General features: G+C 49.1%; 1 protein-coding gene across 2 annotated transcripts in view; it reads left to right on the forward strand.

Annotated features, from left to right (window-relative positions):
* KIF6 (kinesin family member 6) overlaps window positions 1–22,738 on the forward strand; it is a 374,519-nt gene that overhangs the window by 122,050 nt on the left and 229,731 nt on the right. For both annotated transcript variants that reach the window (XM_089690367.1, XM_089690368.1), the window contains exons 10-11: window positions 3,347–3,450; window positions 19,831–19,936. In XM_089690367.1, the coding sequence (XP_089546493.1) occupies window positions 3,347–3,450; window positions 19,831–19,936 (210 nt within the window). The remainder of the gene's footprint in view (window positions 1–3,346; window positions 3,451–19,830; window positions 19,937–22,738) is intronic.

The following is a 22,738-nucleotide window of genomic DNA, read 5'->3' on the forward strand; positions in this document are numbered from 1 at the left end:
CCAGCAGTGCAGAGTATTTCAGGAGAGGAGTTATAGAGGAAGGAGCGGAGTCCTCCAGCAGTGCAGAGTATTTCAGGAGAGGAGAGTTATAGAGGAAGGAGCGGAGTCCTCCAGCAGCGCAGAGTATTTCAGGAGAGGAGTTATAGAGGAAGGAGCGGAGTCCTCCAGCAGCGCAGAGTATTTCAGGAGAGGAGAGTTATAGAGGAAGGAGCGGAGTCCTCCAGCAGCGCAGAGTATTTCAGGAGAGGAGTTATAGAGGAAGGAGCGGAGTCCTCCAGCAGTGCAGAGTATTTCAGGAGAGGAGAGTTATAGAGGAAGGAGCGGAGTCCTCCAGCAGTGCAGAGTATTTCAGGAGAGGAGAGTTATAGAGGAAGGAGAGGAGTCCTCCAGCAGCGCAGAGTATTTCAGGAGAGGAGAGTTATAGAGGAAGGAGCGGAGTCCTCCAGCAGTGCAGAGTATTTCAGGAGAGGAGAGTAATAGAGGAAGGAGCGGAGTCTTCCAGCAGTGCAGAGTATTTCAGGAGAGGAGAGTTATAGAGGAAGGAGCGGAGTCCTCCAGCAGTGCAGAGTATTTCAGGAGAGGAGAGTTATAGAGGAAGGAGCGGAGTCCTCCAGCAGTGCAGAGTATTTCAGGAGAGGAGTTATAGAGGAAGGAGCGGAGTCCTCCAGGAGCGTAGAGTATTTCAGGAGAGGAGAGTTATAGAGGAAGGAGCGGAGTCCTCCAGCAGTGCAGAGTATTTCAGGAGAGGAGAGTTATAGAGGAAGGAGCGGAGTCCTCCAGCAGTGCAGAGTATTTCAGGAGAGGAGAGTTATAGAGGAAGGAGAGGAGTCCTCCAGCAGTGCAGAGTATTTCAGGAGAGGAGTTATAGAGGAAGGAGCGGAGTCCTCCAGCAGCGCAGAGTATTTCAGGAGAGGAGAGTTATAGAGGAAGGAGCGGAGTCCTCCAGCAGTGCAGAGTATTTCAGGAGAGGAGTTATAGAGGAAGGAGCGGAGTCCTCCAGCAGAGCAGAGTATTTCAGGAGAGGAGTTATAGAGGAAGGAGCGGAGTCCTCCAGCAGTGCAGAGTATTTCAGGAGAGGAGTTATAGAGGAAGGAGCGGAGTCTTCCAGCAGTGCAGAGTATTTCAGGAGAGGAGAGTTATAGAGGAAGGAGCGGAGTCCTCCAGCAGCGCAGAGTATTTCAGGAGAGGAGTTATAGAGGAAGGAGCGGAGTCCTCCAGCAGCGCAGAGTATTTCAGGAGAGGAGAGTTATAGAGGAAGGAGCGGAGTCCTCCAGCAGCGCAGAGTATTTCAGGAGAGGAGTTATAGAGGAAGGAGCGGAGTCCTCCAGCAGTGCAGAGTATTTCAGGAGAGGAGAGTTATAGAGGAAGGAGCGGAGTCCTCCAGCAGTGCAGAGTATTTCAGGAGAGGAGAGTTATAGAGGAAGGAGAGGAGTCCTCCAGCAGCGCAGAGTATTTCAGGAGAGGAGAGTTATAGAGGAAGGAGCGGAGTCCTCCAGCAGTGCAGAGTATTTCAGGAGAGGAGAGTTATAGAGGAAGGAGCGGAGTCCTCCAGCAGTGCAGAGTATTTCAGGAGAGGAGAGTTATAGAGGAAGGAGCGGAGTCCTCCAGCAGTGCAGAGTATTTCAGGAGAGGAGAGTTATAGAGGAAGGAGCGGAGTCCTCCAGCAGTGCAGAGTATTTCAGGAGAGGAGTTATAGAGGAAGGAGCGGAGTCCTCCAGCAGTGCAGAGTATTTCAGGAGAGGAGTTATAGAGGAAGGAGCGGAGTCCTCCAGCAGTGCAGAGTATTTCAGGAGAGGAGTTATAGAGGAAGGAGCGGAGTCCTCCAGCAGTGCAGAGTATTTCAGGAGAGGAGAGTTATAGAGGAAGGAGCGGAGTCCTCCAGCAGAGCAGAGTATTTCAGGAGAGGAGAGTTATAGAGGAAGGAGCGGAGTCCTCCAGCAGCGCAGAGTATTTCAGGAGAGGAGTTATAGAGGAAGGAGCGGAGTCCTCCAGCAGTGCAGAGTATTTCAGGAGAGGAGTTATAGAGGAAGGAGCGGAGTCCTCCAGCAGGGCAGAGTATTTCAGGAGAGGAGTTATAGAGCAAGGAGCGGAGTCCTCCAGCAGAGCAGAGTATTTCAGGAGAGGAGTTATAGAGGAAGGAGCGGAGTCCTCCAGGAGCGCAGAGTATTTCAGGAGAGGAGAGTTATAGAGGAAGGAGCGGAGTCCTCCAGCAGTGCAGAGTATTTCAGGAGAGGAGAGTTATAGAGGAAGGAGTGGAGTCCTCCAGCAGAGCAGAGTATTTCAGGAGAGGAGAGTTATAGAGGAAGGAGTGGAGTCCTCCAGCAGTGCAGAGTATTTCAGGAGAGGAGAGTTATAGAGGAAGGAGTGGAGTCCTCCAGCAGTGCAGAGTATTTCAGGAGAGGAGATATAGAGGAAGGAGCGGAGTCCTCCAGCAGAGCAGAGTATTTCAGGAGAGGAGTTATAGAGGAAGGAGCGGAGTCCTCCAGCAGCGCAGAGTATTTCAGGAGAGGAGTTATAGAGGAAGGAGCGGAGTCCTCCAGCAGTGCAGAGTATTTCAGGAGAGGAGAGTTATAGAGGAAGGAGCGGAGTCCTCCAGCAGTGCAGAGTATTTCAGGAGAGGAGAGTTATAGAGGAAGGAGCGGAGTCCTCCAGCAGTGCAGAGTATTTCAGGAGAGGAGAGTTATAGAGGAAGGAGCGGAGTCCCCCAGCAGAGCAGAGTATTTCAGGAGAGGAGAGTAATAGAGGAAGGAGCGGAGTCTTCCAGCAGTGCAGAGTATTTCAGGAGAGGAGAGTTATAGAGGAAGGAGCGGAGTCTTCCAGCAGTGCAGAGTATTTCAGGAGAGGAGAGTTAGAACATACTATGGTGTCCTTCAGTTGTGTTGATTGTTGGTACTATCATGTCCCCTTATTTGAGGATCCACTATACTCCCGGTTTTTCAGGTCATGTGATGAATGTCACTAGGTAGTGCCCTATGGGATGAATACATACGGTGAGATGGTGGGATGCCAAATTGTAGACCATATAGAGACGCTGAGCACACAGTAACCACCATGCCTCCCCCTGACAATGGAGCTTGGGATTGGTGAATTATGTCCATCAACTTTGACCATAGGTGGTGACAGGTTCTCTTTTCTATTTTATTGGTAACTTTGAGAACAGGAAAGAGCCGTGTTGTGTGATTCTGATAGGTGGCCTGTAGTCATCTCTTAGGCAGGTGGGATATTGGTGGTTTACCGTCATGATGGAACTTGTACCCCGAGACTCCACTTCCTGCACACTTGCATTCTTGAGCTTTGAAGCCAACATGTTCTTTGCTGTGTATGTTATGGTGTATGATGTCCACAGATGATTGTTCGTCTGAAGAAGGAGATCCAGGCCTTGAAGGACGAGCTGGCCCTGGTCACTGGGGAGCCCCGGACAGATGACCTGACTCAGGAGGAGACACTAAGGTGAGCCTGACATCAACTCCTCCTCTGGATCTGCCCCCACCATTATATATTCATGGAAAACCAACTTCCATCAGAGGCTTTCTAATGTTGGGGCGGAGTCTTATGACATCACATCCTGAGTCAGATATATTTGTGAATGTGTACATTTAAAGTGTTTGTAAACCTCAGACATAAAATATGAACAAACCACATCCCTGTATAGTGTGTATTCGTCTCTGTCCAGAGTATTAACGTTCATTTCTGTCTGCTGCCTCCTTCCTCTATCTGTGTGCATCCTATCTGACACCAAGAGGTAGAAAAGTGACAGGGAAGAGAGCTCCAGCACACAGTCTGTGATTGACAGCCTCAGCTCTGTTGGGAGTTGTGGTTAGCTTTACACTGGGATGACTTGCAAGCCACAGGATAGTCCCGCCCACTTAGAGCTCCATTTCTGTAAAAAAAATGGGGCAATGGAAAGAGCAAAATTCTGAATATCATCCAGCCCTTTCCTACCCAGCCTGATTGTCACTGGCCTGCCGCTTTCATTCATTGGATTTCAGTTCTTTCCATTTTGGAGGCTCGGTGTCATGAGGGGTGTTACCTAAAGTGGTCTGCGTGCATATACAACCTGCTTAGTAAGGCCCACTGCTGCTGACTCCACCCATCAAGGCACTTTTGACATTCACACAAGGGCCCTTTCAGATAAGTAGCAATGCTTACCGCTTGCTGAAAAGTGATCCGAACTGGATTGCTTTTTTGGAGGTGATTTAGCAGTGGCTGTCAGGCGTTCAGGAGGTGCTACTGCACTTCCTGATGTCTGTTTTTTTATATTTGCCAAACAATTTGACATTGCAGGACCATGCACCAGCTCATTGGTAACCCGTTCAGGAGATCGCTCACTCAGTAGTACCCCCTGCTCTACTGATCCTCTGCTCTGTGGTAACCCCCAGCTCTGCTGATCACCAGCTCAGTAGTAACCCCCAGCTCTGCTGATCGCCAGCTCAGTAGTAACCCCCAGCTCTGCTGATCGCCAGCTCAGTAGTAACCCCCAGCTCTGCTGATCACCAGCTCAGTAGTAACCCCCAGCTCTGCTGATCGCCAGCTCAGTAGTAACCCCCAGCTCTGCTGATCGCCAGCTCAGTAGTAACACCCAGCTCTGCTGATCGCCAGCTCAGTAGTAACACCCAGCTCTGCTGATCGCCAGCTCAGTAGTAACCCCCAGCTCTGCTGATCGCCAGCTCAGTAGTATCCCCCAGCTCTGCTGATTGCCAGCTCAGTAGTAACACCCAGCTCTGCTGATCGCCAGCTCAGTAGTAACCCCCAGCTCTGCTGATCGCCAGCTCAGTAGTATCCCCCAGCTCTGCTGATTGCCAGCTCAGTAGTAACACCCAGCTCTGCTGATCGCCAGCTCAGTAGTAACCCCCAGCTCTGCTGATCGCCAGCTCAGTAGTAACCCCCAGCTCTGCTTATCGCCAGCTCAGTAGTAACCCCCAGCTCTACTTATCGCCAGCTCAGTAGTAACCCCCAGCTCTGCTGATCACCCACTCAGTAGTAACCCCCAGCTCTGCTGATCGCCAGCTCAGTAGTAACCCCCAGCTCTGCTGATCGCCAGCTCAGTAGTAACCCCCAGCTCTGCTGTTCGCCAGCTCAGTAGTAACCCTCAGCTCTGCTGATCCTCTGGTTTGCTGATCCTCTTCTCTCTCTGGTCTCCGTTCACATCCCACTATATAGCTCCCATGCTGTGCATCTCGTGTGACATCTGCTAGTTTGCCTTGCTCCGGTCCCCCATCTCTGATGATCCTCCACCGCTCAGTGTTCTCTCTCTCTCTCTGGTCCCCACTCACATTCCACTATTGCATTACCATGTTGCATGCCACGTATGCTGTCTGCTGGTTGCTCTGCTCCAGTATGGACCCCTCTCACCTTCCTGTTGCTCACTGCACACCAGATGTGACGTCTGCACCACACACTCCCAGGATATGTACACATGAACTGGGAATGATTCCTGATGACTTCTTTCCGATTGACTTGCTGGTTTCCCAGCATCCTGCAATATTTAATTCCCGCAATACCTCCAAAACAAAGCTAACTGAATAAAGCCCCTCAAATGCTGCAGTTGCTGTTAGTGAGCATTAATATAGACCTTAATGGAGCCTCTTTAAAGCGTAACTCCACCCAAAAGGGTAAGTTCCACTTTAAGCCTTTGTCTCCCGCTCCCCATTAAGGATTGGCACCTCTGGGGGGGGATACTCGAATTTGACAGGTACTTGTTCCCACTTCCGCTGCGATTGCCTAGGCCAGTCTTTCTCCACTGGGGTGCCCTGAAGTTTCTTCAGGGGTGCCTTGGCAAAAATATCTAAAAAATGTCCAAAACTTGTACTCAAGCCAGCGGGTGGAACAAGCCTGCCTTTTAGTTACACAGAGTCACAGGTTCTCATTGCTCACCATTACGAGCTTCTAGCCGCCGGCGTCCTGACAACCAATGACATCAGTTGATAAGGAGGATGTCAGCTGCCTGCACAGCATCCTAGTTTGATCTTCCCCCGTCCCTCTCCATCAGTGCTGGGGTCGCATTAGCTCAGTGATGAAGAAAAACTGAGGGAGAGGAGAAACACTGGCATACTAGTCAGTACCAGGGTGCAAAAGTGTATTTGCATTGGAAGAATTAATCATTGTAACGTTGGGTGTCTTACATGTGTGAATGTCCTACACAGGGGCGGACTGACCATTCGAGCACTTGGGCACTACCCGAGGGCCCGGGGTCAGTAGGGGGGCCCCTTGAGATGCCCCTGGTACCTTTCATTGGCTTTTTCATAGGCTTTTTTGGGTGTGGGCGAGGACACAGGGGCCCCATGATCCCCTATTGCCCGGGGGCCCCATGAGTTGTCAGTCTGCCCCTGGTCCTACATGTGTGAGTGTCGCTGCGTTATATAAAACTATTTCATAATTTAAAATGGGGTGTCTCAAGACCGTCCATAATTTTAAAGGGTGCCTCAGGACTGTCCATAATTATAAAGGGTGCCTTGACCAAAAAAAAGGTTGAGAAACACTGGCCTAGGCAGAGGCGTCCCTAGGGTTGGTGTCACCCGGTGCGGTAACACTGGGTGACACCCCCTCCGACGATCCCCGCAGAATGGATTGGATCTGCAGATTGGGGAGCATAATGGATCTGACTCCGATTCATTATGCTCAATCCACAGATCCGATCCATCCTGTGGGGATCATTGGCTTTCTTTACAACTTACCTTTTTGAGGAGTGGGTCCGGTGTCACCCCGTATAGGTTTCATGCCGACGATCCCCGCAGGATAGTTCGGATCTGCGGATTGAGCATAATGGATCAGAGTCCAATCCATTTTGCTCCCCAATCCGCAGATCCCATCCATCCTGCGGGGATCGTCGGCATGCAACCTATACGGGGTGACACCGGACCCACTCCTCAAAAAGGTAAGTTGTAAAGCAAGCCGACGATCCTGCGGGGATCGTCGGCTTGCTTTACGACTTAGCTTTCGAGGAGCTGGTCCAGTGTCACCCCCTGCGGTCGGTGTCATCCGGTGCGGGCCACACCCCCCGCACCTGCCTCAGCACGTCATTGGGCCTAGGCGATCGGAAGCGGAAGTTGTCCTCCCTCCTCGTAGTCTTCTGGGACATGTGACAGGTCCCAGAAGACTTCGGGGCCATTCACAAAGTGCAGCGCTTCTCGCGCATGCGCAGTGGGCACCCAGCTTTGAAGCCACAAGCTGTCACAGCCGAATGCCCACACTGAAGATGTCGGCGCCAAGGAGAGAAGACAGCCGGTGAAACCAGCCGTGGTGAGGACACCGCTGGACCGAGGGACAGGTAAGTGGCTGTATTTTAAAAGTCAGCAGCTACAGTTTTTATTTTATTTTTTTTCAAGTGGAACTCCGCTTTAAAGCACCAAGAAAGTGCCATGCGGTATAATTATTGAAGCAAAGCAAACACAACGTGTGAATAGGACTGTAAGGTACCCACTTTATTCAGCGGCAGTGGCTTTGATTGGCATTTAGAGCGCTTTAAAAAAAAGGTTTCTGATGCCACATTTTGAAGCAAATGTAAACGAGCCGTGAGACTTCAGGACACTCCAGGAACATAGTACAAGAAAAAAAAGTAATGCTTTGAGGTGATGTAGAGGGGGAGTTGGTCTGAAGTGCGCCATAAAAGTCACAAGACAGGCTGCAGAGAACGAGTTTAATATTCGACCAATTCGATGTATGAAGCCGGCCAATTATATGTCACACTCGGGTTTTCCTCCGGCGTGTAGGAAGTCCCATAAACCCTCAGTCAGCGTCTTAATGAAAAATCCAGGAGCCAAGCAGCAGGCGGGACGTCCATCGATCGCTGGAAGAGGCCGCGTACCTGACAACACCAGCTGATCTCCATCGTAAAACAAAGTGCTAAGCCCCCAGCTCCAGCCTGACGGCTCCGCGGCCGAGGAGACAACGAGCGGCTAAAATGTGATACAAAATCCTCAATTCAGGGGCTGCGCTCAGATGCCGGTGACCTCATACATAGTGAATACACGAAGGCGCTCCGAGGAAATGGACCATTAAAGGTTCGTTTTCAGGAAATGTCACTTTCTATTTCCTGCGGATACGATTTTTACCATCCGTTACAATAATAGCCGCGGCAAGGAATTAAAGCTGAACACCATGTGGATGGAAAAAGACACAAATGAATGCCGCTCTGTAATTATTAACTGTTGCCGACCGCAGATAGCCGAATGATGGCTGCACTGCGGCTGGCCAGTTCTGGGAGGCCGTCATATGGCGCTCTCCCAGAATGCGCTCTCCTGCGCGCCCCCGGCGATCGCCATGATTGCTGTGTCCTACGGATACAGCTGATCACGTGATGTGGTAAAAGACTAATCACAACGCCCTTTTACCACATGATCAGACGTGTCCAATGATCACGCTGATCACCGGGAAATGCAGTTGCCGGTTCTCGGCTGCACTTTAATCACGCTGTCAGAATGTGGGGAAAGTACTGCTGAGAACTGGCAGTTGTCAGAGCGGGGATCAGCACTGATCATCAGGGCACTGATGACCACTGTCCTGATGATCGGTGCCCAGCAGTGCCACCCACCAGTTCCGCCCACCTGTGCCCAGCAGTGCCGCCCACCTGTGCCTAGCAGTGCCACCCACCAGTGCAGCCCAGCAGTGCCACCAGTCAGTGCCCAGCATTTGCGCCAGTCAGTGCCCAGCAGTGCTGCCAGTCAGTGCCGACTATCAGTACCCATCATCAGTGCCGCCTATCCGTGCTGCCTATCCGTGCCACCTCATTAGTGCTGCCTATCAGTGCCGCCTATCAGTGCCCATAAGTGCCGCCTATCAGTGCCCATAAGTGCCGCCTATCAGTGCCCATAAGTGCTGCCTATCAGTGCTGCCTATCAGTGCAGCCTCATCAGTGCTGCCTATCTGTGCCCATCTGTACTTCCTATCAGTGCCCATAGGTGCCGCCTATCAGTGCCCATAAGTGCTACCTATCAGTGCTGCCTATCAGTACTGCCTATCTGTGCCCATCTGTACTTCCAATCAGTGCCCATAAGTGCCGCCTATCAGTGCCCATAAGTGCCGCCTATCAGTGCCCATAAGTGCTGCCTATCAGTGCAGCCTCATCAGTGCTGCCTATCTGTGCCCATCTGTACTTCCTATCAGTGCCCATAGGTGCCGCCTATCAGTGCCCATAAGTGCTACCTATCAGTGCTGCCTATCAGTGCTGCCTATCTGTGCCCATCTGTACTTCCTATCAGTGCCCATAGGTGCCGCCTATCAGTGCCCATAAGTGCTGCCTATCAGTGCCCATAAGTGCTGCCTATCAGTGCAGCCTCATCAACGCACATCAGTGAAGGAAAAAAATTACCTGTTTGCAAAATGTTATAATAGAAACAAAGAAACTTCTTTTTTTTGTTTTCATTTTTTTTGCTCTTTTTTTTGTTTATAGCGCAAATAGTAAAACACCCAGCAGCAAGTAAATACCAAAAGAAAGCTCTATGTGTGAGAAAAAAATGATCAAAATTTCATATGGGTGTAATGTTGCATGACCGCGCAATTGTCATTCAAAGTGCGACAGTGCTGAAAGCTGGAAATTGGCCTGGACAGGAAGGGGGTGTAAGAGCTCGGTAGGCAAGTGGTTAATACATATTGAAAGCTGAACTCCGTGCAACTTTCAGCTAAATACATTCCTCAGTAGCGACAAGGGATATAAATCCACTTTGTGTGTCTTTTCAAACCCAGATTTTGCCTTGTAAAGGTAGCAGTGACATCATCACTGTGCTGTACATAGCCTGTGCGGAGAGCAAAGCTGTGGGAGGGTCCCAGCAGGCTCCACCCACTACCGAAGGTTGTGGAGAAAATGCACAGCGATAAATAGTGGAGCTGTGGGAGGAGCCCAGCAGGCTCCACCGCTCACAGAAACCCACAGGAGGGGGCGGAGACGAGACCAATCCCCCTGCACAGGGACAGAGCTGTGGGAGGGGCAAGAAGGCTCCACCCACTACAGGTTGCCTGCAGAAAAATACAGGAGGGGGCGGAGACGAGACCAGTCACCTTGCATAAGGAGAGAGAACAGCAGTGAGAGGTCTGTATTACAGGAAGTCCCACATTGGATTACTGCACAGAACAGGATGAAATACACAAAGATCACCGAGATTCTAGAACCACGCACAGGACTAATGGATTCAGACGATATTTGCTGTTCCCGGAGATCAGCTTTACATTTTTTTTTTTTTTTTAATACAACCAGTGTAAATACCTGAATGAGACCTAGTATCAGTCACTTGCAGTCCTCATACAGCAGAGCTCATACTTGGAAAGAAAAAAGCAGCACAGGGAGCCAATATACGGTGCCATAGTGCTAACGAGAGTAATTCTCATAGGAGGAGAGAGCATGGTGACAGAGCAATGAGCTCATCGGTCTGTTGCTTCTCCTTTCAATGTTCAGTCACAGGCTGTAGGAGGGGAAAGACCTGTGGGAGCTCAGAGGATGAAGGAGGCTCTGGATAGGTAGGGGTGAGGGGTTCCAAAGCATGGGAAAAGCTCTGTATAGATTCGGGTGGGGAGTTCCAAAGGATAGGAGAGGCTCTGCACAGATCGGGGTAGGGAGTTCCAGAGGATGGCAGAAGCTCTTCATAGATTGAGGTATGTAGTTCCAGAGGATGGCAGAGACTCTGGACAAATTGGGGTAGGGAGTTCCAGAGGATGGCAGAGGCTCTGCACAGATTGAGGTAGGGAGTTCCAGAGGATGTCAGAGGCTCTGCATAGATCAGGGTAGGAAGTTCCAGAGGATGGGAGAAACTCTGGACATTGTGTGTGTGTATTTATACCATATTGCCCGCAGTATTGGGCCGCTAGTCTTTCCACGCACATGACCTTTAATGGCCCCCCAGTCTTAGTCCATAGGGTTCAATATTGAGTTGGCCCTGCCCTTTCCACGCACATGACCTTTAATGGTCCACCAGTCTTAGTCCGTAGGGTTCAATATTGAGTTGGCCCCGCCCTTTCCACGCACATGACCTTTAATGGTCCACCAGTCTTAGTCCGTAGGGTTCAATATTGAGTTGGCCCCGCCCTTTCCACACACATGACCTTTAATGGCCCCCCCGTCTTAGTCTGTAGGGTTCAATATTGAGTTGGCCCCGCCCTTTCCACATACATGACCTTTAATGGCCCCCCAGTCTTAGTCCGTAGGGTTCAATATTGAGTTGGCCCCGCCCTTTCCACACACATGACCTTTAATGCCCCCCCAGTCTTAGTCCGTAGGGTTTAATATTGAGTTGGCCCCGCCCTTTGCAGCTATAACAGCTTCAACTCATCTGGGAAGGCCGTCCACAAGGTTTAGGAGGGTGTCTATGGGAAGGTTGGACCATTCTTCCAGAAGCACATTTGTCAGGTCAGGCACTGATGTCGGGGGAGGAGGCCTGGCTCGCAGTCTCCGCTCTAATTCATCCCAAAGGTGTTCTATGGGGTTGAGGTCAGGACTCTGTGCAGGACAGTCAGGTTCCTCCACCCCAAACTGGCTCCTCCATGTCTTTATGGACCTTGCTTTGTGCACTGGTGCGCAGTCATGTTGGAACAGGAAGGGACCATCCCCAAACTCTTCCCACAAAGTTGGGGGCATGAAATTGTCCAACATGTCACCTTAAGAGTTCCCTTCACTGGAACTAGGGGGCCAAGCCCAACCCCTGAAAAACAACCCCACACCATAATCCCTCCTCCACCAAACTTTACACTTGGCACAATGCAGTCAGGCAAGTACTGCTCTACTGGCAATCACCAATCCCAGAAACGTCCATCGGATTGCCAGACAGAGAAGCGTGATTGGTCACTCCAGAGAACACGTCTCCTCTGCTCTAGAGTCCAGTGGCGGCATGCTTTACACCACGGCATCCGCCGCTTTGCATTGCACTTGGTGATGGAAGGTTTGGATGCAGCTGCTCGGCCATGGAAACCCATTCCATGAAGCTCTCTACGCACTGTTGTTGGGCTCATCTGAAGGCCACACCAAGTTTGGAGGTCTTTAGCTATTGACTCTGCAGACAGTTGGCGACTTCTGCGCACTGTGCGCTTCAGCATGCGCTGACCCCGCCCTGTCATGTGACGTGGCCTACCACTTGGTGGCTGAGTGGCTGTTGTTCCCAGTGGCTTCCACTTTGTTATAATCCCACTAACAGTTGAGCGTGGAATATTTAGTAGCCAGGAAATGTCACGGATGGACTTATTGCCCAGGTGGCCACCTATCACGGGACCACGCTTGGAGTCACTGAGCTCCTGAGAGCGACCCATTCTTTCACCAATGTTTGTAGAAGCCGTCTGCATGCCTAGGGGCTTGATTGTATACACCTGTGTCCATGGAGGGGATTGGAATACCTGAATCACATGATATGGAGGGGATTGGAACACCTGAATCACATGATATGGAGGGGATTGGAACACCTGAATCACATGATTGGGAGGGGATTGGAACACCTGAATCACATGATTGGGAGGCGATTGGAACACTTGAATCACATGATTGGGAGGGGATTGGAACACCTGAATCACATGATTGGGAGGGGATTGGAACACCTGAATCACATGATTGGGAGGGGATTGGAACACCTGAATCACATGATTGGGAGGGGATTGGAACACTTGAATCACATGATTGGGAGGGGATTGGAACACCTGAATCACATGATTGGGAGGGGATTGGAACACCTGAATCACATGATTGGGAGGGGATTGGAACACCTGAATCACATGATTGGGAGGGGATTGGAACACCTGAATCACATGATTGGGAGGGGATTGGAACACCTGAATCACATGATTGGGAGTGCGGGGACAGTACTTTTGGCAATATAATGTGTATATATATATATATCCATCATTGATAGCTGTGTGCCTCCCTGTACACAGTGCAGTCCCTGGCACTGTCCAGCATCCAGAACTGTGACATACAGTCCCTCTGCTCCTCTCCTCCTCGGTCTCCATATCGGGAAAGACGCTGCACAGATGTTTCCAATTCTCCTCCACTTACATAACTTGAGATGTAACAGCTTCAAAAATAGAAGTTGAGTTTCCTTAGTGATTAATTGGACGGAATGAAGCGGACTTAGCACCTCCCTGGCTTGCTGAAGTGAGCTCTTGTGTAGCGTGATTTAGTAGATGTCACTCCTCTCCGGTGCATTCCTTTCCATCCTGTGCTGGACTCCATTATTCCTGGTGCCCATCTGCTCTCCAATCAGGCTGCCAGTATAGTAGCTGAGTGAATGTCATTGTGTCAGCAGAAGGAGGCAGAACGCATCTCATGCCTCGTGCTGTTGCTAGCCCTCTGTGCTGTCTAAAGCCCATTTGTTTTCTTTTTTTTTTGGCTCTAGATTGAGGAGATAAATAAGATGTACTAAATATATTTTTCAGATTTTTTTTAACATATAAAAAAGTCATTTTAACATATATTTATAAATATACAGAATTTTTAAATGCATTCCAGAAATGTAGATTTGCATTTTAAAGATAAAAATATTTTTTATATATTTTGTAATAAAAATGCATTTCAACATACAGTATATATATTGATTGAAATATATTTTGAAATATATTGAATATGGTCAAATTGTAGCATTTCAAATATATGTCAATATACAGTGAAGGAAATGCGTATTTGCTCCCCTGCTGATGTTGAATGTTCGCCCCTCACACAGAAATGATCGGTCTAACAATGGAATGTTCGCCCCTCACACAGAAATGATCGGTCTAACAATGGAATGTTCGCCCCTCACACAGAAATGATCGGTCTAACAATGGAATGTTCGCCCCTCACACAGAAATGATCGGTCTAACAATGGAATGTTCGCCCCTCACACAGAAATGATCGGTCTAACAATGGAATGTTCGCCCCTCACACAGAAATGATCGGTCTAACAATGGAATGTTCGCCCCTCACACAGAAATGATCGGTCTAACAATGGAATGTTCGGTGTAACACTGAGAAACAGAATACAACAACAAATTCAGCAGAAATGCGTCTAACAAATGATGACGGATCTGCATGTTCATGAGGGAAAGAAGGATTTGATCCCCTATCATTCAGCAGGATTTCTGGCTCCCAGGTGTCTCTCATACAGGTAACAAGCTGAGATTAGAAGCAGTCTCTTAAAGGGAGTGCTGCTAATCTCATTGTGTTACCTGTATAAAAGACACCTGTCCACAGGAGCAATCAAACCATCAGATTCCAAACTCTCCACCATGGCATAGACCAAAGAGCTGTCCAAGGATGTCAGGGACAAGATTGTAGAGCTACACAAGGCTGGACTGGGCTACCAAACTATGGCCAAGCAGCTTGGTGAGAAGGTGACAACAGTTGGTGCGATCATTCACAAATGGAAGAAACACAAAACAAGTGTCAGTCTCCCTAGGTCTGGTGCACCATGCAAGATCTCACCTCGTGGAGTGTCAATGATCATGAGAACAGTGAGGAATCATCCCAGAACTACACGTGAGGATCTTGTCAATGATCTCCAGGCAGCTGGGACCACAGTCACCAAGAAAACAATTGGTAACACACTACGCCGACAAGGACTGAAATCCTGCAGTGCCCGCAAGGTCCCTCTGCTCCAGAAAGCACATGTCCAGGCCCGTCTGAAGTCTGCCACTGAACATCTGAATGGTGCAGAGGAGGACTGGTGGAAAGTGTTGTGGTCAGAGCAGACCAAAATCCAGCTCTTTGCCATCAACTAAACTCGCCATGTTTGGAGGAGGAGGAATGCTGCCTATGACCCCAAGAAAACCATCCCAACTGTGAAACATGGTGGTGGAAACATTCTGCTTTGGGGGGGGGGGGTGTTCTGCTAAGGGGACAGGACAACTGCACCGCATCAAAGGGACGATGGACGGGGCAAGGTACCCTTAAATCCTGGGTGAGAACCTTCTTTCCTCAGCCAGGGGATTGAAAATGGGTGGTGGATGGGTGTTCCAGCATGACAATGACCCAAAACACACGGCCAAGGCAACAAAGGAGCGGCTCAAGAAGAAGCACATTAAGGTCCTGGAGTGGCCTAGCCAGTCTCCAGACCTTCATCCGATTGGAAATCTGTGGAGGGAGCTGAAAGTTCGAGTTGCCAAACGTCAGCCACCAAACCTTAATGACTTGGAGAGGATCTGCCAAGAGGAGTGGGCCAAAATCCCTCCTGAGATGTGTGCGAACCTGGGGGCCAACTCCAGGAAACATCTGACCTCTGTGATTGCCAACAAGGGATTTGCCACCAAGTATAAGTCATGTTTTGTGAAGGGGATCAAATCCTTCTTTCCCTCATGAACATGCAGATCAGTCATCATTTGTTAGACGCATTTCTGATGAATTTGTTGTATTCTGTCTCTCAGTGTTACACCGAACATTCCATTGTTAGACCGATCATTTCTTTGTAAGGGGCGAACATTCCATTGTTAGACCGATCATTTCTTTGTAAGGGGCGAACATTCACCATCAGCAGGGGAGCAAATGTGCATTTCCTTCACTGTATTTGGGAAGAATATTTTAAAAATATATTTCAAATATATTTTTCTTCCATGTGGGTATAAAAGATGATGTTGCAGTGAGTAAATGTGAACTAAAAATGTCAAAATGTAAAAATATCCACGCCCTTGAAAGGACGACCATCTATGGTACCTAAAACCCACCATAGGCGTCACTTTAAGTCCATTTCTTTGTTGTAACTGTAGATATCTAGAACAAAGTCTGGGGCAGTTCAGTTCATAATATCCTCTAATGAAGATGATCAAAGGAGTGTAAGACATTGTTGTTATTATCAGCTAGGACCATTAGGCCATGGCGTTGCCATAAAGGGGAATCTATAAAATGTAACAACTGAGGGAAGGGTTTGTGCCATAACGGCAATTCCAAAGCTATATCCATGTATGAATCCAAATTTCTAGCCTGACATCAGACAGAGCATACCAGTGTGGTAACTAGCGTATGGCACACGTAGTGTGCAACATGTAAACACTATACTGGAAGGTGAGCAGGGACTGGGAAGAGAAGATTGAGTGAGGGCTGTAGGATCAGCAGAGCTGGGGGACCAGAGCAGGAGAAACTGGCAGATTTGGTATGCTGTGTGGGAGCAATGTAGCAGGAGGTGAACGGGGACTGGAGAAAGTAGAGGATCAGCAAACCAGAGGATCAGCAGATCAGGGGGCTACTGCTAATCAGCAGTACTGCAGATTACTACTGAATGGAGGATCAGCAGAGCTTAGGGTTACTACTGAGGGGGGATCAGCAGAGCTGGGGGTTACCACTGAGTGGGGGATCAGCAGAGCTGGGGGTTACCACTGAGTGGGGGATCAGCAGAGCTGGGAGTTACCATTGAGGGGGAACAGCAGAGCTGGGGTTTACTACTGAGCGGGGGATCAGCAGAATTGGGAGATACTACTTATAGGGAGATCCATAGAGCTGAGGATTAATACTGAGTAGGGGGATCCGCAGAGCTGGGGGTTACTACTGAGCTGGGGATCAACAGATCTGGGAGTTACTACTTGGGGATCAGCAGAGCTGGGGATTACTATTTAGCAGGGGAACAGCAGAGCTGGGGATTACTACATAATGGGGGATCAGCAGAGCTGAGGGTACTACTTAGTGGGGGATCAGCAGGGCTGAGGGTACTACTGAGGGGGGGATCAGCAGAGCTGAGGGTACTACTGAGGGGGGCATCAGCAGAGCTGGGAGTACTACTGAGAGGGGGATCAGCAAAACTGGGGGTTACTACTTAGCAGGGAATCAGCAGAGCTGGATTACTACTGAGTGGGAGATCGGCAGAGCTGGGGGTACTACTAAGTGGGGGATCAGCAGAGCTGGGGGCACTACTGAGTGGGGGATCAGCAGAGCTGGGGGTACTACTGAGTGGGGGATCAGCAGAGAGCTGGGGGTGCTATTGAGTGGGGGATCAGCAGAGAGCTGGGGGTGCTATTGAGTGGGGGATCAGCAGAGAGCTGGGGGTGCTACTGAGGGGGGGGGGGGGATCAGCAGAGAGCTGGGGGTGCTACTGAGGGGGGGATCAGCAGAGAGCTGGGGGTGCTATTGAGGGGGGGTTCAGCAGAGCTTGGGGTTACTACTTAGTGGGGGATCAGCAGAGCTGATCATCAGTGCTAATGAGCTGGGAATCTGTTGAACACCCCCATTCAACAGATGCCCACAAATGAGTTAGGGTGCTAATGAGCTGGGGATCTGCTGAGTGTGGGGGGAGGGGGGTATTACTGAACCAGGGTTCTATTGAGCCCCTTTAAAACACAAAGAAAGTCAACGAACAGAGGGCATCTGCCAAGCTTCTTGCTCTGGTTTGTGAGAAGATTTCATGTCTGAGCCACTTTCAGCCGAGCTTTCCACTCCACTGAACCAAAACCTCCGCAGAGGCCCCGAGATTGAACGATCTTCAGGGAAGGGTCCATTGCTGGAATTTTTCTGGAAGATCTCTATTGTCCCACCAAGATCAAAGTGCTCTTCCTCCATCCCGGTGCACACCTTGTCCACGTGTCTTGTCTGTGGCAGGCCGGAGTCTCCCCCACGGCAATCAGTAACAGAAAGTCAGACGTGGGCTAGCAAACCTCTTCCTTCTGGGTCAGAACCTTCTGTCCAGATCCGTTCCGTTCTGATCCTTGCCATGCGTTGCTGTCCTTGTGATCGCCCTCCTTTGAAGTCCACCCGCCTCGCGGTTCACATTTATCGCTCCTGTTAAATAAAGTCTTTTTTTGATTTCTTGTTGTTCAGCTCCGGCGGCTCTCTGGGTCGTAGTGACGGCTGAGATATGCAGGCGGGTCATTCCAATCACCCCTGGACTCCGCAAAATCTGGAACGCCGAGGGAGGAGTTGCGCGTTCCTCCTCGTAAATCGTTCGTCCGCTCGTTCGTATTTGATTCCTTCGCCGGCCCAGACGAGCTCCTTTTTTTTATAGTTTGACATTTTCAAAAATCGAGATTTCTCTCCAAAGTCTCGGCGTGGTCTTTCCATGGGCTGGACTTCAAGCGATCGATCTACGGACGTCTCATCGCCTCGGTCTGCGGAATTCGATGAACAGCTATGGAGGCGTCCAAAAACGTGTCGGGCCCCCAGCGGAGGAGATTAACGGGCGGGCCCCGCGCTGCTGATTTTGGATGACGGAGTCCCTTGTACCATGAATTATCTCGTGGCTTCCGTACGCTGCTTTCCTCCTGATTTATGGACGAATCTCGTTTCCTGGCTCAGCCATTACTGGGAAAATATTAACGTTTGCCACAGGTGAGAGTGCCGCGACCCTCACACAGGCCACCGCCGCCGGTCTCCTCCTACTGCTTGTCTGGTTAATGCCTCCCCAGAGTCCAGTCCTAAATAAATAGTTATCCGGGCTAAGTAATATACAGCACCAGGTAGGGAATATGACCTGGAGTATGTACTATACAGCACAGCATGCAGAGTGAGCCAATCTGGAGTATATAATGTACAGCACAGCATGCAGAGTGGACATATCTGGAGTATATAATGCACAGCACAGCATACAGAGTGTACACATCTGGAGTATATAATGCAGAGTGAGCCAATCTGGAGTATATAATGTACAGCACAGCATGCAGAGTGGACATTTCTGGAGTATATAATGCACAGCACAGCATACAGAGTGTACACATCTGGAGTATATAATGCAGAGTGAGCCAATCTGGAGTATATAATGTACAGCACAGCATACAGAGTGAGCCAATCTGGAGTATATAATGTACAGCACAGCATACAGAGTGTACACATCTGGAGTATATAATGCACAGCACAGCATACAGAGTGTACACATCTGGAGTATATAATGCACAGCACAGCATACAGAGTGGACATATCTGGAGTATATAATGCACAGCACAGCATACAGAGTGGACATATCTGGAGTATATAATGCACAGCATGCAGAGTGTACACATCTGGAGTATATAATGCACAGCATGCAGAGTGAGCCAATTTGGAGTATATAATGTACAGCACAGCATACAGAGTGTACACATCTGGAGTATATAATGTACAGCACAGCATACAGAGTGTACACATCTGGAGTATATAATGTACAGCACAGCATACAGAGTGGACATATCTGGAGTATATAATGCACAGCACAGCATACAGAGTATACACATCTGGAGTATATAATGCACAGCATGCACATATCTGGAGTATATAATGCACAGCATGCAGAGTGTACACATCTGGAGTATATAATGCACAGCACAGCATACAGAGTGGACATATCTGGAGTATATAATGCACAGCACAGCATACAGAGTGGACATATCTGGAGTATATAATGCACAGCATGCAGAGTATACACATCTGGAGTATATAATGTACAGCATGCAGAGTGAGCCAATTTGGAGTATATAATGTACAGCACAGCATACAGAGTGTACACATCTGGAGTATATAATGCACAGCATACAGAGTGGACATATCTGGAGTATATAATGCACAGCACAGCATACAGAGTGTACACATCTGGAGTATATAATGCACAGCATACAGAGTGGACATATCTGGAGTATATAATGCACAGCACAGCATACAGAGTGGACCAACTTGGAGTTTGCAATATAGAGCTGTATAGAGAGTGAAGCTTTTACAATGTACACCCCGTTGTACAGAGAGCCACAATGTGGTGCATGCAGCATGCTGGGTGCAATGGCTTGCAGTATATAATGTACAGCACAGGTTACAAAGTGCAGAGATCAGGAGGTTGTTACCTACAGCACAGCATACAGAGCAGCATGGAGTGTAGATACACAATGGAGCTGTGCTTATGACTGTTGGTATCTCTCACACACAGGCAGTGACAGTTGGCGAACTGCCATTTGTGGTTTAGTGTGATAGTAAAGAATCAGAATTTGTATTTATTTTTTTTGCAGGCTGGATGAGCAGATTCACAATTTCCTGGATGATGGAGACCCCGAGAGCACCTTAGACACCGGAGCCGACATGCGGAAAGTTCATTACTGCTTTGCTGGACTAAAGGTAACCAGGCAGTGTGTACGGAGCTATAGAGGACACCTACCTCCTGACCGATCCGTCACCCGACATTGTAGCAGAGGTGGATTTTTCTGGTGCCAAGACAACAAAGACCAATATAGAAAAAAAATGCAACACATTATTACATCATTTTAACCTCTTCCAGTCCGGACACTTTCCCCCCCTTCCAGTCCGGACACTTCCCCCCCCTTCCAGTCCGGACACTTTCCCCCCCTTCCAGTCCGGACACTTTCCCCCCCTTCCAGTCCGGATACTTTCCCACCCTTCCAATCCGGACACTTCCCCCCCCTTCCAGTCCGGACACTTTCACCCCCCTTCCAGTCCGGACACTTTCCCCCCCTTCCAGTCCGGACACTTCCCCCCCCTTCCAGTCTGAACACTTTCCCCCCCTTCCAGTCCGGACACTTCCCCCCCTTCCAGTCCGGACACTTCCCCCCCTTCCAGTCCGGACACTTTCACCCCCTTCCAGTCTGAACACTTTCACCCCCTTCCAGTCCGGACAATTTCCCCCCCTTCCAGTCTGAACACTTTCCCCCCCTTCCAGTCCGGACACTTCCCCCCCCTTCCAGTCCGAACACTTTCCCCCCTTCCAGTCTGAACACTTTCCCCCCCTTCCAGTCCGGACACTTCCCCCCCTTCCAGTCCGGACACTTTCCCCCCCTTCCAGTCTGAACACTTTCCCCCCTTCCAGTCTGAACACTTTCCCCCCCTTCCAGTCCGGACACTTCCCCCCCTTCCAGTCCGGACACTTTCACCCCCTTCCTATCCAGGACAATTTTCAGCTTTCAGAGCTATCACACTTTGAATGACAATTGCGCGGTCATGCAACACTGTATACATATGAATTGTTTAGCATTTTTTTGAGACAGATAAAGCTTTATTTTGGTGGTATTTATTCACCGCTGGGATTTATTTATTTTTTTGCTATATAAATGAAAGTCCAAAATTTTGAAAAAAAAGTATGTTTCTTATAAAATTTTGCAAATAAATAATCCTTTATCATAAATCTTGGCCAAAATGTATTCCGTTATCTTTTTAGTAAAAAAAAAATAAGCCAAATTAGTTTATAACCAAAAATTATAATTTTTAAACTTTTTTTTTTTTACATTCTTATTTTGTTTTCTTATATTATTATTTATTTATTTATTTATTTTTTTTACATACTGTCACCCTAGAAGTACAGTCACCATGGTGACACTGTACTACTTGTGGGGGGTGATGAAGATTTTTTTTTTACACTGATTGCTTTTACACCCATAAAGGCTGTAAAATCAATCATTCCTCCTTCTCTCTGGCTGCATTCTTGCAGTATTGAGAAATACTGTGAAAGCTGTGATTGGTCACAGCTTGTCACATGGTACAAGGCTGTTGTGAATGGCCCTGTACCATGTGATCTCTGTGATCATTCACAGATTTCACACGTCGTAAGCAATGATGTCAGAAGTGACATCTTGCTTACTACTCTGCATGTGATCGCTGATTGGCCAATCAGTGATCACATGATCGGGACCTCGCACAGAGGTCCCGTCCAATCTGTTTCACTGTGTCCGGAGGACGCAGCGGGCACCGGATCGCGGTGCTGCGCACTTGGAGGGGGCGGGGAGGCCTTTTGTAAATGTCCACCCGACCCTGCACTGCCACCTTCCGGCTGTTTATATACATGGGCCGGACGTGAAGTGGTTAAACATTTACTGACACTGGGGGGAGGGGGGAACTGACTTGGTGTCACTGGCATCCCCAGTGACACCAATACAGTGATCAGTGCTAATAAAAAGCACTGACACTGTACTAATGGCACTGAGCAGGAAGGGGTTAACATCTGGGGCCATCAAAGGGTTAACTTTGTGCTTTGTGCTGTTTTACATCCTGTGTCCTGTGTGTGTGCTTCACTGTAAGCACACTGCTTTGCATGGCTGTGCTGAGCACAGCCATATAAAGCAGTGTGCAGGAGCTGAGAGAGGAGAGTATTGTTTTTCTTACTAACAGTTCTCCCCCTCGTCAAAGATCCTCCGCAATCACCGGGCGCCGGCGAGTAATCACCGGCCGGGACCCGGTGATTGACAGCCGCGGCTCAAATGGCGGCGCGGGTAGGGCGTGCGCTCCCCCTACCTGGAAACGCAAAATTTTGTGTATATACGTGATTTTGCACGCCGCTAAAGTGGTTAATCCATTACCAGATAATAATAATAATGGGAATGGATTAAGAAGGAGCAGCTGTGTCCGGCAATGAACTCAGAGAGTCATCAAAAATCCCGTTATTGCAGCTTACCAGTCATAAGATTTGGTGGCTGCATTAGTTTTCCTTTTTTAGGCTTTTCCCCCTTTTTTTAACCTGGTGATGTGGCCACTAAGACACCTCTTGTATTAGAGTGCCCCCGCTCTGGATGAAGGAGCACAGGGGGCGCCTTTGGACAGCAGCATTGTCAGTCTGGTAGGAGGAGAGTGTTAAATGGACTAGCAGATTTAGATACACTAACAAATTGAGGCCAAACTCCAACTCACACTTTGTAAGCAGATACAGCATTATGTTTTTCTTTTTAGGGATAAAGGTTTAAAGGATATGTTCACCTTCGGAAACATGTTACATGTGACACTCATTTTTAGGGTGGAGCATGTTACATGTTCCCATAGCCGTAACCGTCACCCACCCCTCTCTCTGACAGATAATACGAGGAGAAGTCTCCCCATACTATCTGTCAGATTTAAAAACAGCGTGTCCACTTGTGGCTCCGCCCACATGACCGCGTAGTTCATTAGCGGACTTCTGTGAATGAATGAACTGCAAGT

This window comes from Staurois parvus, unplaced genomic scaffold (genome assembly GCF_062004578.1).
Source record: "Staurois parvus isolate SC_StPar_1 unplaced genomic scaffold, SC_StPar_1.0 ptg000529l, whole genome shotgun sequence".
Taxonomy (NCBI): Eukaryota; Metazoa; Chordata; class Amphibia; order Anura; family Ranidae; genus Staurois; species Staurois parvus.